The sequence below is a fragment of the Prionailurus viverrinus genome, chromosome C1 (genome assembly GCF_022837055.1).
Source record: "Prionailurus viverrinus isolate Anna chromosome C1, UM_Priviv_1.0, whole genome shotgun sequence".
NCBI lineage: Eukaryota > Metazoa > Chordata > Mammalia > Carnivora > Felidae > Prionailurus > Prionailurus viverrinus.
In genome coordinates, this window is record NC_062568.1 from 198,563,671 (window position 1) to 198,578,189 (window position 14,519).

The 14,519-nt window shown below is 59.0% G+C and overlaps 1 protein-coding gene across 6 annotated transcripts in view; it reads left to right on the forward strand.

The window, feature by feature from the left end:
- Nucleotides 1-14,519, forward strand: part of HSPG2 (heparan sulfate proteoglycan 2) — a 100,938-nt gene that overhangs the window by 78,259 nt on the left and 8,160 nt on the right. For all 6 annotated transcript variants that reach the window (XM_047869290.1, XM_047869291.1, XM_047869292.1 and 3 more), the window contains 26 exons: nt 130-265; nt 409-560; nt 996-1,134; nt 1,224-1,375; nt 1,995-2,130; nt 2,249-2,400; nt 2,648-2,786; nt 3,332-3,483; nt 3,712-3,859; nt 5,171-5,322; nt 5,735-5,876; nt 6,214-6,365; nt 6,744-6,885; nt 7,002-7,142; nt 7,523-7,657; nt 7,909-8,090; nt 8,666-8,861; nt 9,118-9,297; nt 9,600-9,860; nt 10,017-10,221; nt 10,750-10,847; nt 11,743-12,009; nt 12,531-12,640; nt 12,847-12,994; nt 13,077-13,193; nt 13,844-13,955. In XM_047869290.1, coding sequence (XP_047725246.1) covers nt 130-265; nt 409-560; nt 996-1,134; nt 1,224-1,375; nt 1,995-2,130; nt 2,249-2,400; nt 2,648-2,786; nt 3,332-3,483; nt 3,712-3,859; nt 5,171-5,322; nt 5,735-5,876; nt 6,214-6,365; nt 6,744-6,885; nt 7,002-7,142; nt 7,523-7,657; nt 7,909-8,090; nt 8,666-8,861; nt 9,118-9,297; nt 9,600-9,860; nt 10,017-10,221; nt 10,750-10,847; nt 11,743-12,009; nt 12,531-12,640; nt 12,847-12,994; nt 13,077-13,193; nt 13,844-13,955 — 4,046 coding nt within the window. The remainder of the gene's footprint in view (nt 1-129; nt 266-408; nt 561-995; nt 1,135-1,223; nt 1,376-1,994; nt 2,131-2,248; nt 2,401-2,647; nt 2,787-3,331; nt 3,484-3,711; nt 3,860-5,170; nt 5,323-5,734; nt 5,877-6,213; nt 6,366-6,743; nt 6,886-7,001; nt 7,143-7,522; nt 7,658-7,908; nt 8,091-8,665; nt 8,862-9,117; nt 9,298-9,599; nt 9,861-10,016; nt 10,222-10,749; nt 10,848-11,742; nt 12,010-12,530; nt 12,641-12,846; nt 12,995-13,076; nt 13,194-13,843; nt 13,956-14,519) is intronic.

Below are 14,519 nucleotides of genomic sequence, written 5' to 3' on the forward strand. Positions count from 1 at the left end.
CGAGGCCTCCCCTAAGCAGGACAAAGCTGATGGCCAGGACTCAGAGGTCAGAGAGTGAGGCAGGGGGGCAGGTTATAGGTGCAAGGGTCCCATGAGAGCCCCCTCTGAGCTCACCTCCATTCCGGCCAGACCCACGGCTCACTGCTGAGACTACACCAGGTGTCCCCAGTTGACTCGGGCGAGTATGTGTGCCGCGTGGTGGGTGGCTCGGTGCCCCTGGAGGCCTCTGTCCTGGTGACCATTGAGCCTGCAGGCTCTGTACCCGGTAAGCAGCACTGGGGGTAGGGCAGGGCTAGGGGCCCAGCCGCGGGAGACACTGGCAGGATCCCGTGAGACCCCCCACCTTCACTCACATCCACCTCACCTCCCCTCTTAGCCAGGGATTGACCCTCTGCCTTCTGTCCCCAGCGCTGGGGGTCACTCCCCCAGTCCGGATCGAGTCATCCTCCTCCCATGTGGCTGAAGGGCAGACCTTGGATCTGAACTGCCTGGTTGCTGGGCAGGCCCATGCCCAGATCACGTGGCACAAGCGAGGGGGCAGCCTCCCCGCTCGGCACCAGGTAGGAGGAAGGGAGCTAAGGGGGGAGCCTGAAAGCCCCTCATGACTGCAGAAGAAGAAAGTATACAGGCTTTGACTTTAGGCATATCTGAGTTTAGACACTGTTCTGCCACTTTGCCTGCTGTGTGACTTTAGGCCAGTCGTCTGACTTCCTTGATCTTTAGTTTCCTCCTCTGTCAAACGGGCTCACACTGCCTACCTCACCTGCCCCATAGCACATTGACAAATGTTGGCTGCTCTCTTCTTCTCATTGGACCCAGTCCTGACGCTGGGGCAGGGGAATTGAAGGGTCATAAATGGTGGTTTTTCCAGAAAGAGCTTCTCTCAAGTCCAGTTGGCTGGACTGGCCTGGGAGGGGCGCCAGGGAAGGGAACAGGAGCCTGGCTGTGAGCCCCACAGCCTGACCCTGAGCCTGCCTTCCTCCTGGCCCTTCCAGGTGCATGGCTCGAGGCTGCGGCTGCCCCAGGTGACCCCAGCCGACTCTGGGGAGTACATATGCCGTGTGGTCAGCAGCTCGGGCACCCAAGAAGCCTCAGTCCTTGTCACTATCCAGCAGCGCCTTGGCCCCTCCCACCGTGAGTGTCTCAAGGGTCCTAACAAACAGTGGGGGAGCCACTCCAACCTCAGCGGCTCCCACACCCTGCCTTCTGTCTCACCCTCCCAGCCCAGGGCGTGGTATACCCCGTCCGCATCGAGTCCTCCTCAGCCTCCCTGGCCAATGGACATGTCCTGGACCTCAACTGCCTGGTGGCCAGCCAAGCCCCGCACACCATCACCTGGTATAAGCGTGGAGGTAGCCTACCCAGCCGGCACCAGGTATGGAGGCATTGGGTGGTGGTGCAAAAACTGGGCACACTGGCGCTGATAGGATTCAGGAGGGGTTCTCAACACCTTTTCTGTGCTCATTCAGTCATTCAGCAAACATGGAGTGTTCTTACTGGATGGGCCCTGGACCAATGCCAACAAAATACGTAGATCTCACTGACCTCAGTTGGATCCCATATTTCAATAGAACATTCTATGATTTACTCACTCACTGAACGCCCCTGAGAATAGCTCCGGGCCAAGTCTGTACCTGGCACCAAGGATTCCAAGTGGAATGAGGCAGACGCCTGCCCTCAGGGGGCTCACAGGCTAGTGAATGGGGTGGACATGCCCTGTGACAGCAGTGTCATAGAAGCCACAGCAGGGCACTGGAGACTCACCAGGAATGGCCTCAGCAGTCTTTTGGCACAGGTGACAGGTGAGAACAGTCCAAGGCCAGAGACACTGTCCACCCCAGCCTAGAGCCTCAGGAAGGCTGCTGAGGGAGTTCTGAAGGACGTCCAGGGGGGAGGCCAGCCCAGACGAGGCAGGGAGGCTCCTGGAGTCCAGGGCAGCGGCCCCGGAGACACGGGGGTGCTACGTCCACCCACTGACACGTGTTCCCCCTTAGATCGTGGGCTCCCGACTGCGGATCCCCCAGGTGACACCTGCAGACTCTGGCGAGTACGTGTGTCACGTCAGTAACGGTGCCGGGTCCCAGGAGACCTCACTCATCGTTACCATCGAGGGCAGCGGCTCCTCCCATGGTGAGAGGGCACAGGGCAGGGGATCCAGGCAAGTGGGCGCAGGGGGAGGCAGAGCGGTCCCTGGAGCCATCACTGTTGTCTGACTCTGGCTGTGTGGTCTGTCCTTCTCTGTCTCCAGTGCCCAGTGTCTCCCCACCAATCAAGATCGAGTCCTCGTCCCCCACCGTGGTCGAAGGACAGACCTTGGATCTGAACTGCGTAGTCGCCGGGCAGCCCCAGGCCACCATCACGTGGTACAAGCGTGGGGGCAGCCTTCCTGCCCAACACCAGGTATGGAGTGGAGCTGTGACAGTGAGGCCAGAACCCCTACCTGCTGGGGCAGGCACTGCAGGGACAGCCCCAGTGGGCAAAGGACCGGAAGGGAAGCAGTAGCCCCGGGGCGGCCCTCCCTCTTGCCCTTGGTTGACGGAGGGTAGCCTCAGCCAGTCTGACGAGGGAGGCCTGGAAGGAGGCCTGAGCTAGCTGGTGACTCCTTGGCCCCTCGACTCCTCTCCTCCTCCTTCCCCGTCCCCGCCAGGCCCATGGCTCCCGCCTACGGCTGCACCGCATGTCTGTGGCTGACTCCGGCGAGTACGTGTGCCGGGCCAACAACAACATCGATGCCCAGGAGGCCTCCATCGTGGTCTCAGTGTCCCCCAGCACTGGCAGCCCCTCTGGTGAGTCTGAGAAAGGACTGGAGACTCAAAAAACAGTGCTCCCTGGGGAGTCAGCGGTCAGAGCTCTCGGCCGAGGGTGGCAGTCCAGGGCAAAGGCTCTGCAGAAAAGCGCCTGGGTTCAAATCCTGCCTGCACCACTAAGAGACTTGAGTGAAGTCCTCTCCTCTCTCAGCTTCGTCCTCATCAGTGAGATGGGGATGCCCGTCATTCCAGCCTCACGCTGCTGTCCAGTATGGTGGCCGCTACAGTTAAAGTTCGCCATTCAGGTCACCGTGTCTCGAGTGCTCAGTGGCCACACGTAACATGGCTAGTAGCACAGTACTGGACGGTACAGAAGATAGAGTGCTTCCATTCTCACAGAGAGTTCATGAATTTTGCGAAGAGTAAATGAGTTCTCACACACGAAGTGCCTGGAACAGCGCCTGGCATGCTCCCAGTGCTTAATAGGTGTTCACTGTTATTATTACCTTGAGCAACAGGGATTTTTATGGCTGCGGCTCCTACCAACCCAGTTGTTCCCAAATCTGCTGTTTCTGTGCCCGCAGTCCCTGGCGGTACGATGCCCGTCAGAATCGAGTCGTCTTCCTCCCACGTGGCCGAAGGGCAGACCGTGGATCTGAACTGCGTGGTCCCTGGCCAGGCCCACGCCCAGGTCACGTGGCACAAGCGCGGGGGCAGCCTCCCCACTCACCACCAGGTATGGGAGTTGGGGGCAGGAAATGGTGGGAGGGTTGCTGGATGGGGGGGACCCTGGTCGGAGTCTCTGCCCCCCTCCCCCCAGATCTACTGAGGAAGGAGGTCCGGAGCCTCTGTGGGGCACAGTGCCTGCCTAGGTCAGAGGTCAGACCTTGCCTCCAGCCTTCCAGGACTCCCGGCTGCCATCTCACTCTGCTGCTCTGTTTCCCCACCCTGCCCCCCGGCTCAGGCCCATGGCTCACGGCTGAGGCTGTACCAGGTGTCCCCGGCTGACTCGGGCGAGTACGTGTGCCAGGTGGTGAGCAGCTCGGGCCCCCTGGAGGCCTCAGTCCTGGTCAACATCGAGGCCTCTGGCTCCAGTGCTGTTCCTGTCCCTGGTAAGGGTCCCTGTGGTGGGGCTGGGAGGCTGGAGGAGGGAGGAAGGGAGAGGAACCAGCAAGTAGAGGTTGGGAGCTAGCTCAAGTGAGATTTATCTCTCGTGCCTGAGGACCAGACTTGGGAATCTGGCATATGTGGGCTTGAGTCCCAACTCCTCTGTCCATGCTCTGAGATGTTGTGCAAGGGACTCTCTCCGTGCTTCCCTTTCCTTATCCGTAACATGGGGACGGCAGAACTCTTGCGACAATCACATGAGTTCCCTAAAGGCTGGAACTACACCTCTGGGGGTACGTGAGGGAGACTGGCGTGGTACCCCGGCAAAAATCTTTTATATCAGAGAAAACAGCAACACATGAAACCCGTCATGATTTCGGGGAAATCTTTGCCTACAACAGGGCTAAGTATTTAAAGGGTTTTGTTAAGTGAATCAATTGACAAGAAAATGTAAAGTAATTAACAGCACAAGTTATATGTGACTATAGCAGATGTGATAGCAGAACATGAATTGCTGAGTAAAGAACACCATCTGGCACTTACCTAGGTGCCGGGCCCTGTTCTGTTTACACATTAACTCATTTCATCCTCATAGAAACTGTTTGAGGTAGGCATGATTGTTCTGTTCATCTTATAGATGGGGAAACTGAAACACAGAGAGATGAAGTCGCTTTCCAAAGGTCACACAGCTAATAAGTGGCAGGGCTGGGTTGTCTGTGTGCGTTTTTAAGTTTATTTATTTTAAGAGAGAGAGAACATGCACCGGCGCATGAGCAGGGGAGGGGCAGAGAGAAAGAGACAGAGAGGGAGAATCCCAAACAGGCTCCATGCTGTCAGCACAGAGCCTGACACAGGGCTCGATCTCACGAACTGTGAGACATCAAGAATTGGATGCTTCACTGACGGAGCCACCCAGGTGCCCCCAGAGCTGGGTTTTGAACCCGGGTAGTCTGGCCCCAGAGCCTGGGTTCCTAGCCACACATTGTTCAAGGTTGAGAAAAATGAGTGATCTGCGTGGAGGTGCCTGGCCCTGAGCCCTGGCCACCCGTGGTGCTAGGAGCACAAGAGGAGATAGTGGGGCCATTGTCTGGGGCGGGGCCAAGAGAGTGATGAGCCATTTCCCCCAGGCCAGCCTAGCTGCCCCAGGCCTCAGGGGAATGGGCAGTGGGAGGGGAAGGGAGCAGGGGGGATGGACGGAGGCCACCTCTCAATATGTGGTCTGGCCTCTGATCTGAAAATCTGGGCACCCAGGGGTAGTAGGGGTTGAGGGCAAAGGGGTGGGAGTCCCAGCTCACTGACCTCTTCCTGTGCCTCAGCCCCAGGCGGAGCCCCACCCATCCGCATTGAGACCTCCTCCTCCCATGTGGCCGAAGGGCAGACCCTGGATCTGAACTGCATAGTCCCTGGACAGGCCCACGCCCAGGTCACATGGCACAGGCGCGGGGGCAGCCTTCCTGCGCGGCACCAGGTACAGGAGCTGGAGAAAGTGGGATGTGGGCACTCCTCACCCCACCCCACCCCACCCCTGCCCAACAGTCCTGCCTCGATCTAGCCAGGAGGGAAAATGGTTCCAACATCCTGGGCTTTGGGAAGACTGCACCAGGAGACCGCTGGGAGTCAGGAGGTCAAGAACAGGCTGGGCACAGCAGAGCCACCACCAGCCTCCGAGCACGCTAATGCTATTAAAAAAGGGCACGTGTTACTCAGGACACTAGACCACCTCCTACCATGAAAAGTCGTGCTCTTCAGTGTCTAAGGTCTTGGGGTTGCCTTGCATAGGATGCAGCCTTCATAGCTATAGTACATGTTGGTCCTGGGGTGCGTGTACCGGGACCTGCCGGCTCCCCAGCTCACTCTTGCCTTGCCCTGACCTTGGCCAGGTCCACGGACCCCTGCTAAGGCTGAATCAGGTGTCCCCGGCTGACTCTGGAGAATACTACTGTCAAGTGACCAGCAGCTCAGGCACCCTGGAGGCTTCTGTTCTAGTCACGATTGAGGCCTCCAGCCCAAGCCCCATTCCTGGTGAGTGACAGCAGCAGTGGGTGACGCTGGGGCACAGGCGTGGGGAATCCCTTCCTCTCCCTGCTCCTCCCTGCTTTTCAAGCAGGGCTCTGGCTCTCAGTTCCGTGAATGTCCTCCAGCCCCTCCCCACAGCCACCGGGGACCAGCCTGGGTCCTCACCATGGCATCTTGTCCTCCCCCAAGGAATGGAGACCCTTCTTAGGTCAGTGGCACTGAGTCCTGTCAGTGACTCAAGCCACCGCACCTGCAGGATTAGTGGCATTCACTGCCACCACCTTTAGTCCCTGCCTTCATCCCCGGGAGCCTCACCCTTCTCACCCACCCGTTGTGCCCACAGCCCCAGGACTGGCCCAGCCCATCTATATCGAGGCCTCCTCCTCCCACGTGGCCGAAGGACAGACCCTGGACCTGAACTGCGTGGTGCCGGGGCAGGCCCACGCCCAGGTCACATGGTATAAGCGTGGGGGCAGCCTCCCCGCCCGGCACCAGGTACAGGGGCCTGATGGGCGGGATTCCAGGGCAGGCAGCGTTCAACCTGCGTTTGCTTTCCGCACCCCAAACCTCATGCCAACCCTAGCCTCCTCTGGCACCCCAGGGGATAGAGTAGTTTTGGGAGCAGAGCATGGGAGCGAGGGGTCTGGGTGTTCTGGCCCTGCTGCTGACTTGCTCCCTGAGGCAGCTTTCTCCTTTATGAATTGGGTCGGTTGGACATGTAGGATCCAGTAAATGAAGTTCCTCACCCCTCCCAGCTGGAGCCCCGGGTTCCTGAGACCCGAGGGAGAACTCGGGTGCTGGTACAGTGGGCCTGGGCACTTGCCCTGCCCCAAGTGCTATGGCCTGATGGCTGTGCCCTCCTCGCTCTGACAGACCCACGGCTCCCGGCTGCGGCTCCACCACGTGTCCCCTGCTGACTCCGGCGAGTACGTGTGCCGCGTGGTTGGCGGCTCAGGCCCTGAGCAGGAGGCTTCCTTCACAGTCACTGTCCCACCCAGTGCGGGGTCCTCCTACCGTGAGTGTGGCAGATGCCACGGGCAGGGGGAGGAGGGGAGACCGTGGAGCTGAGGCAGGGAGGTCAAGCCAACCTGGCCCTCCTGAGCCCAGCCCTCTGCCCGCCTCGTCCCCCAGGCCTTAGGAGCCCCGTCATCTCTATCGACCCGCCCAGCAGCACTGTGCAGCAGGGCCAAGATGCCAGCTTCAAGTGCCTCATCCATGACGGGGCAGCCCCCATCAGCCTCGAGTGGAAAACTCGGAACCAAGAACTGGAGGGTGAGCCCAGGGAGGGCTGCAGGGTGGGGCTGGTGTGTGTGTGTGTGTGTGTGTGTGTGTGTGTGTGCGCGCGCGCGCGTGCTGGAGTCAGGTGCAAAGGCGTGGTGATCACCATCGCGGGTGGGGCAAAGGCACCAAACTCACCGTGTGGCTCTGGGTGAGGCCCCTCCCCTCTGGGGCCTCACCGTCTCCATCTGGATGGTGAAGGGGCTGGACCCGGTAGTCTCCAAGGACTCTTCCATCTTCCACCTGGGACCCTGTGAGTCATATACACCCAGGCTGGAGGGGTCGGGGACGTGGGGCAGAGCTACGCCCACTGGCAGCACCAAGGCATGAAGACGACCTCACTGACCGTGCCCTGCCCAATGCCGACCCCACAGACAATGTCCACATCAGCCCCAACGGCTCCATCATCACCATCGTGGGCACCCGACCCAGCAACCACGGTGCTTACCGCTGCGTGGCCTCCAACGCCTACGGCGTGGCCCAAAGTGTCGTCAACCTCAGTGTGCACGGTGAGTGGTGTCTACCCCCTGGGCTCTGCCTTCCTGTTTCTGGCCCTGATTCTGAGCTCACAACCTCCTAAGTTTAAATTCTGCTTCTGCCAATGCCCCTCCCTCTCAGGCATTCTCCCTCTCGGAGCCTCCTGTTCTCCACATTGGTATAGAATAGTGCCCACCTGGCCGCTACTAAGACAGGGGCTGTGACAGTGCATGTGGTGGGCAAAGCCCTGCATGAGTAACAGTGATGTCCTTCCTCTGGGCAGGGCCCCCTACTGTGTCTGTGCTCCCTGAGGGTCCCGTGCGGGTGAAGGTAGGAAAGTCCATCACCCTGGAATGTGTCAGTGCTGGGGAGCCCCGCTCTTCGGCTCACTGGACCCGGATTGGCGCCCCCACCAACCTAGAACAGCGGATGTATGGGGTCGTGGACAGCCATACGGTGTTGCAGGTGAGGCGAATCTTCCCCTGGCCAGGGCCATTTCATCTCTGGGTCTGAGGCCCAGTCAGGGCTCATCCTTGAACAGATGCTCGGAGGAAAGAGTAGTAAATGGGAAGTTGGGTGATGAATGGATGGAGAGAGAAGGGGGGGGCATGAGATAAGTGGTTGGTGGGTAGATTGGAAGATGGTCAGGAAGAAAGAAAGGAAAAGAAGGGAAGGAAGAAAGAATGGCTGGAAGGATGGATGGATGGGTGGGTAGGTGGGTAGATGGGTGGATGGGTGGGTAGATGGGTGGATGGTTAGGTAGATGGGTGGGTGAATGGATGTAAAGTGGATGGGTGTGTGGATGGGTCAGTGAGCGGGTGGATAGGTAGGTGGGTGGGTGGATAGGGGATGGATAGGTGGGTTCATGGACAAGTGGATGGATGGACTAATGGGATAGATGTTTGAGTGTGAGTCCTCAAGGTGCTAGTCGAACAGGAGAACTAAAAGTCGAGGGAAGAGGGAAGAGCAAGCCAGAGCTGGGGGCTGATGCCAAGGTGCCTATCAGTGCCCACATAACCAGCATCCTTGCTTTCTTCCAGATTTCATCAGCTAAACCATCGGATGCAGGCACCTACGTATGCCTGGCTCGGAATGCACTAGGCACAGCACAGAAGCGGGTGGAGGTGATTGTGGACACAGGCACTGTGGCCCCAGGGGCCCCCCAGGTTCAAGTTGAAGAAGCCGAGCTGACTGTAGAGGCTGGACACACAGCCACCCTGCGCTGCTCAGCCACAGGTATGGACGGGGCTGGCACACAGTACAGAGGGCAGTGCTGCCCTGGGGCCTGAACTGTAGACACAAGACATCTGGAGATGTTATCGTACCCAGGGAGGGGAATTTGCTGCTGCTAGCATCACCCAGTGATGGCTGAAATGCCCACTCAGTGACTCCCGTGAAGGGATGGGATCACCCGGTCGCTTCCTCACCAGCCTCACCCCCAGCTCATCCCTAGGGGTGAGCCCAGTGACCCCTGTGGTCTTCCACTCCACAGGCAGCCCCACGCCCACCATCCACTGGTCCAAGCTGCGCTCCCCACTGCCCTGGCAGCACCGGCTGGAAGGTGACACACTGATCATCCCCCGGGTGGCCCAGCAGGACTCAGGCCAGTACATCTGCAACGCCACCAGCCCTACCGGGCATGCCGAGGCCACCATCGCCCTGCATGTGGAGAGTAAGGAGCTCATCCGCCCTCATTGGGCTGTCCTCTCTGCCCTATATGGAGCCCTGAGCCAGGCTACACGCTGGACAGAGCCCCAGGAACGCCATCGAGAGGGCCCCGTGCAGCTCAGGCCCCCAGAACCTGCCCTAGCCTGCTACCCGCATCCCCTCCTGGGACCCTCGCTTCCTTCATCCCCAGTCCTCTGCTTCACCAAGCAGCTTCCCTGGCCCTTTGGCAAGTCACCTGGGTCCAACACCCGCTCACATCCTGACCGCTGCTCTCCCCTGCCCCGACCTATCCATCCCCCACCCCAGGCCCACCGTATGCCACCACAGTCCCGGAGCACGCTTCGGTGCGGGCAGGAGAGATGGTGCAGATCCAGTGCCTGGCGCATGGGACACCCCCGCTCACCTTCCAGTGGAGCCGTGTGGGTGGCAGCCTCCCTGGGAGGGCGACTGCTAGGAACGAGATGCTGCGCTTTGAGCCCACGGCCCCCGAGGACTCAGGCCGCTACCGTTGCCGGGTCACCAACAAGGTGGGCTCGGCTGAGGCCTTCGCCCAGGTGCTCGTTCAAGGTGAGGGGGGCAGCCCTGGACCAGGCTGGGCAGAAGGGGCTCCTGGGAAAAGAGCATCCCTTGAATGTTAGGATGGAGGTTTTTGGGTCCTGGGAGGTGGAGGCGTCGGGAGTGACACACACACACACACACACAACCCCGTGCATGTCCCCACAGGCCCCTCTGGCTCTGTCCCAGCCACCGCCATCCCAGCAGGATCCGCACCCACCGTTCAGGTCACACCTCAGCTGGAGACCAAGAGCGTAGGGGCCAGCGTCGAGTTCCACTGTGCCGTGCCCAGTGACCAGGGCACCCAGCTCCGTTGGGTCAAGGAAGGGGGTCAGCTGCCTCCTGGCCACAGTGTGCAGGATGGGGTGCTCCGGTGAGTCGGGGGAGAGGCCATACTGAACTTGAGCACCAAGGTACACACGGGGGCTGTTAGGATACCTGTCCTGTGGGGCTCAGCATGAAACAGCATCCTCAGGCAAGTCACTTTCATTCTCTGAGCCTGAATTTCCTCAGCCATACAATGACTTACATGGGACCAAATGACATTATCTAAAGCATGGGAAAGGTCTTCAGTAAACAGGAGCTCTTATTTGCATCCTTATTATTAGGGGAAAGAGAACAGTCTCTGAGGCCAGATGTATACACATGACCCAGATCTCAGCTCTGCTACTCTGTGTGCTCTTGAGCTCTGACCGTAAGGTCTTAGCCTAAAATGGATGTGGTGACATCTACCTGCCTGCCTGTCTGCCTTACTTACCTACTACCTACCTCACGTGGTTAGCGAGAGACCAGAAGCTTACGCCATGTGCTAACCTCCAATGGCTTTGAACTCACGTGCCATTGCAAAGCATTCTTATCAATTGTTTGTATTCACTGATGTCTTATTATTTTTTCTTTGCAGAATCCAGAACTTGGACCAGAGCTGCCAAGGGACATATGTTTGCCAGGCCTATGGACCATGGGGACAGGCCCAGGCCAGTGCCCAGCTGGTTGTCCAAGGTAGGATGATAGCTTCCTCTCCTAAGAGCAGAGGATAGTAGGGCGCCTGGGTGGCTCAGTCAGTTGAGCATCTGACTTCGGCTCAGGTCATGATCTCACGGCTCGTGGCTTCGAGCCCCATGTCAGGCTCTGTGCTGAGCACTCAGAGCCTGGAGCCTGCTTCGGATTCTGTGTCTCCCTTTCTCTCTCCCCTCCTCTGCTTATTCTCTCTCTCTCTCTCTCTCTCTCTCTCTCTCTCTCTCTCTCTCTCAAAACTAATAAACATTGGGGAGCCTGGGTGGCTCAGTCAGTTAAGTGTCCAACTTCAGCTCAGGTCATGGTCTTGCATTCATGAGTTTGAGCCCCACGTCGGGCTCTGTGCTCGGAGCCTGGAGCCTGCTTCGGATTCTGTGTCTCCCTCTCTCTCTGCCCCTCCCCGACTTGTGCTTTGTCTCTGTCTCTCAAAAATGAATAAACGTCTTAAAAAAATTAAAATAATAATAATAATGATAAACATTAACGAATTTTTTTAAAAGCCTACAACAGAAATGAGGGGCACAGGGACTATATTCCCCGGGAAGCCCCTGAAATGTCTATGAATAAAGAGAATTATTCGATTGTTTCTTGCTTGTGTCTAGCATACCATAAGGGGGCCTAACAAATACTGCAAGGGAGGGAAGAAGGGAGATGGATGGAGTGGTGGGTGCTCAGACCAGCCAATGAAAAATGACAGCAGACACGCAAATGAGTAACCCTGTAAACAAGGGCAAACGAGTGAGTGTGTGCATGAGTGGATTTGCGAGAAAGCAAATGAAGAAAGGGGTGGCTGCCAAGGGCCCCGGTGTTCACCTCCTCGGGCCAAGCCTGCAGCAGGCTGGCCTCACTCTCACTCTACCTTTGCTCCCTGCCCCCCCAGCCCTGCCCTCGGTGCTCATCAACATTCGGACCTCCGTGCAGACCGTGGTGGTCGGCCATGCCGTGGAGTTCGAGTGCCTGGCCCTGGGTGACCCCAAGCCTCAGGTGACATGGAGCAAAGTCGGGGGGCGCCTGCGGCCTGGCATCGTGCAGAGCGGGGGCATCGTCAGGATCGCCCACGTGGAGCTGGCCGATGCAGGGCAGTACCGCTGCACGGCCACCAACGCCGCTGGCACCACCCAGTCCCACGTGCTGCTGCTCGTGCAAGGTGAAGGCCGGCAGGGACCTCCCCGGCGACAGGGGGCAGGAGGAGGGAAACAGATATGTAGTCCTCACCCACTGGAGCACCTGCTCTGACCACAGAGACCCACAGCCCGGTCCGATGGCAGTGACGACGTGAGCACAAAACAGACGTAAAAGAGAGTGAAAAAGGGCAGTGGGTGCAGGGCAGACACAAATCTGTGTTGTCTTCAGAGGCAGCTCCTTTTCACCCCAAACCCTATGACTTGCCCCCAGACTTACTGATGCAAGCTGCCCTGGTACCCCCGTCTCAAGTCCCCAGAGGGCTGCACCACTTTCTGCCGGGGTGTGTTGAAGACTGTCGGGCTGTGGAACCAAGTGGACCTGCCCCTGAGCCCTGACTGCCCAGTGAGCCTCACCTGTAAAATGGGGACGCAGCGCCTCCCTTCAGGGGCTAGAGTGAGGATGAAATGAGTCCGGACACAGGCTGGGCTCTCTAGTGGCGGCTGTCATCATGTTGATGGCCTGTGTCTCCTTGCCCGCTCTTAGCCTTGCCCCAGATCTCCACGCCCCCAGAGGTCCGTGTGCCTGCTGGTTCTGCAGCCGCCTTCCCCTGCATGGTCTCTGGCTACCCCACTCCCAAGATCACCTGGAGCAAGGTAAATGCTGGGCAGGGGACGAGCAGGCATGCCTGAGGGGCAAGGTCAGGCCTTCACCATCTCAGTGCCCGCAGGCCCAGGCCCAGGCCCAGGCTTGGCACAGAGTACGAGCCCAGTGTCTGAGGGTGGGCCTGAGGCAAGATGGGAGACAGAGCCCGTGGAGGTGTGGGCCAAGGCCAGGGTCCCAAGTGTGGGTACATTTGCAGCTGGACGGTAACCTGCCACCTGACAGCCGCGTGGAGAACACCATGCTGCTGCTGCCCTCGGTCCGACCTCAGGACGCAGGCACTTACATCTGCACTGCTACTAATCACCAGGGCAAGGTCAAAGCCTTTGCCCATCTGCAGGTGCCGGGTAAGACAACACCCTCTGGACCAGGCAGTGCCCTGCCCGCTGCCTGCTGGGCAGTGTCTCTAGCTACATTCTCTGCCCGCAGAGCGGGTGGTGCCCTACTTCACACAGACCCCCCACTCCTTCCTGCCACTGCCCACCATCAAAGATGCCTACAGGAAGTTCGAGATCAAGATCACCTTCCGTCCTGACTCAGCCGATGGTGAGCAGGAGAGGGGCTGCTTTGGGGGGCCTGGGGCAGGGATCTCTTGGAGTAACCACCATTACTGTCTGAGCCCTGGTGGCCCCCAGTCCTACCCACCTCCCTCAGATCCCTGTCCTGGGACCCCCTGGCCTGGCCTCTGGGCCCTCTCTCGTGCCTCCTCCTGTCTCCATCCCCTACTCCGCAGTACCTCCTACCTCTGCCATGGCCTCACCCCCACCCATCCTCCTGTCCTGGCCTCCTGTTCTGCCTTTCCTCCTCCTTCCCTCTTTTGTCTCCATTTCTCAGCCTTTCCTCCTCTCTCTCTCTCTCTCTCTTCTCCATCTCCTACGGGTCTCTGACTTTCACTGTCCAGGCCTCCTTCTCTACTCGGGTGAGTCTCTGCCTTCCTCTCCTCCTTCAGGTAGGCCCTCCAGTGTGAGTGAAGCAAACTCTATTTCTTTGTAGGGGCTCTGAGCCAGTCTCTGTATAGGGCACATCTGGAGACAGCGGGAAGGCCCCGGCTGCACAGGATGTCCGTACAGAGGGAGGGATGGGAGCTAAAGAGTGAAGGGTCACAGGCTGGGGTCACTCACCCCTGGGGCTGGGCAGACAGGGAGCCCATAGCTGGGGAGCTGGAGGGAGGGCCTTACATGGCTGTGCCCTCCCAGGGATGCTGCTGTATAATGGGCAGAAGCGGATCCCAGGGAGCCCCACCAACCTGGCCAACAGGCAGCCTGACTTCATCTCCTTCGGCCTCGTGGGTGGAAGGCCTGAGTTCCGGTGAGACCCTCACCCTTCCCATTTACAGGGGAAGGGGGCTGGGGGACTGCGGGCTTTGGTCAGGCACACACCACCCTGGAGTGAGTTGGACGAAGGAGGAGGGAGGAGATGTGGCCATTACCTTCGGTGACCACCTGATCTGCTTAAGTGGACACAGTGTGTCGACCAAGCGGAGGAGGAAGCAGCCTCAGACTTGCCCAAAACTGCGGCAGAAATGCTCAGTGATGCTGAGCATGTCTTTACCCGGTGGGACTCCTGCAGACCAGGCTCATTCATTCATCACTCGGTAGCTATTTGCTGAACATGGTGCCAGGCACGGACACGGACAGACCACATTCTGGCCCTCAGGGGAAGATATATTCTAGCTGGGGAAGACCCAGCCATAAAGGGAGAGCAACAAGGTGTAAGGTTGAGGGCAGCTGGCGCCCCAGGGGCTGCTCCGGATAAGCTCTGGGGAGGCGGAGCAAGGAGAAGACCTGAGGAAGGGGCAGGGATGTGGCGAGCTAGGGGTGGGTGATAGGGCGGAAGGACAGGGCAGGGACAGGAACTAGATCAGAACTGCAG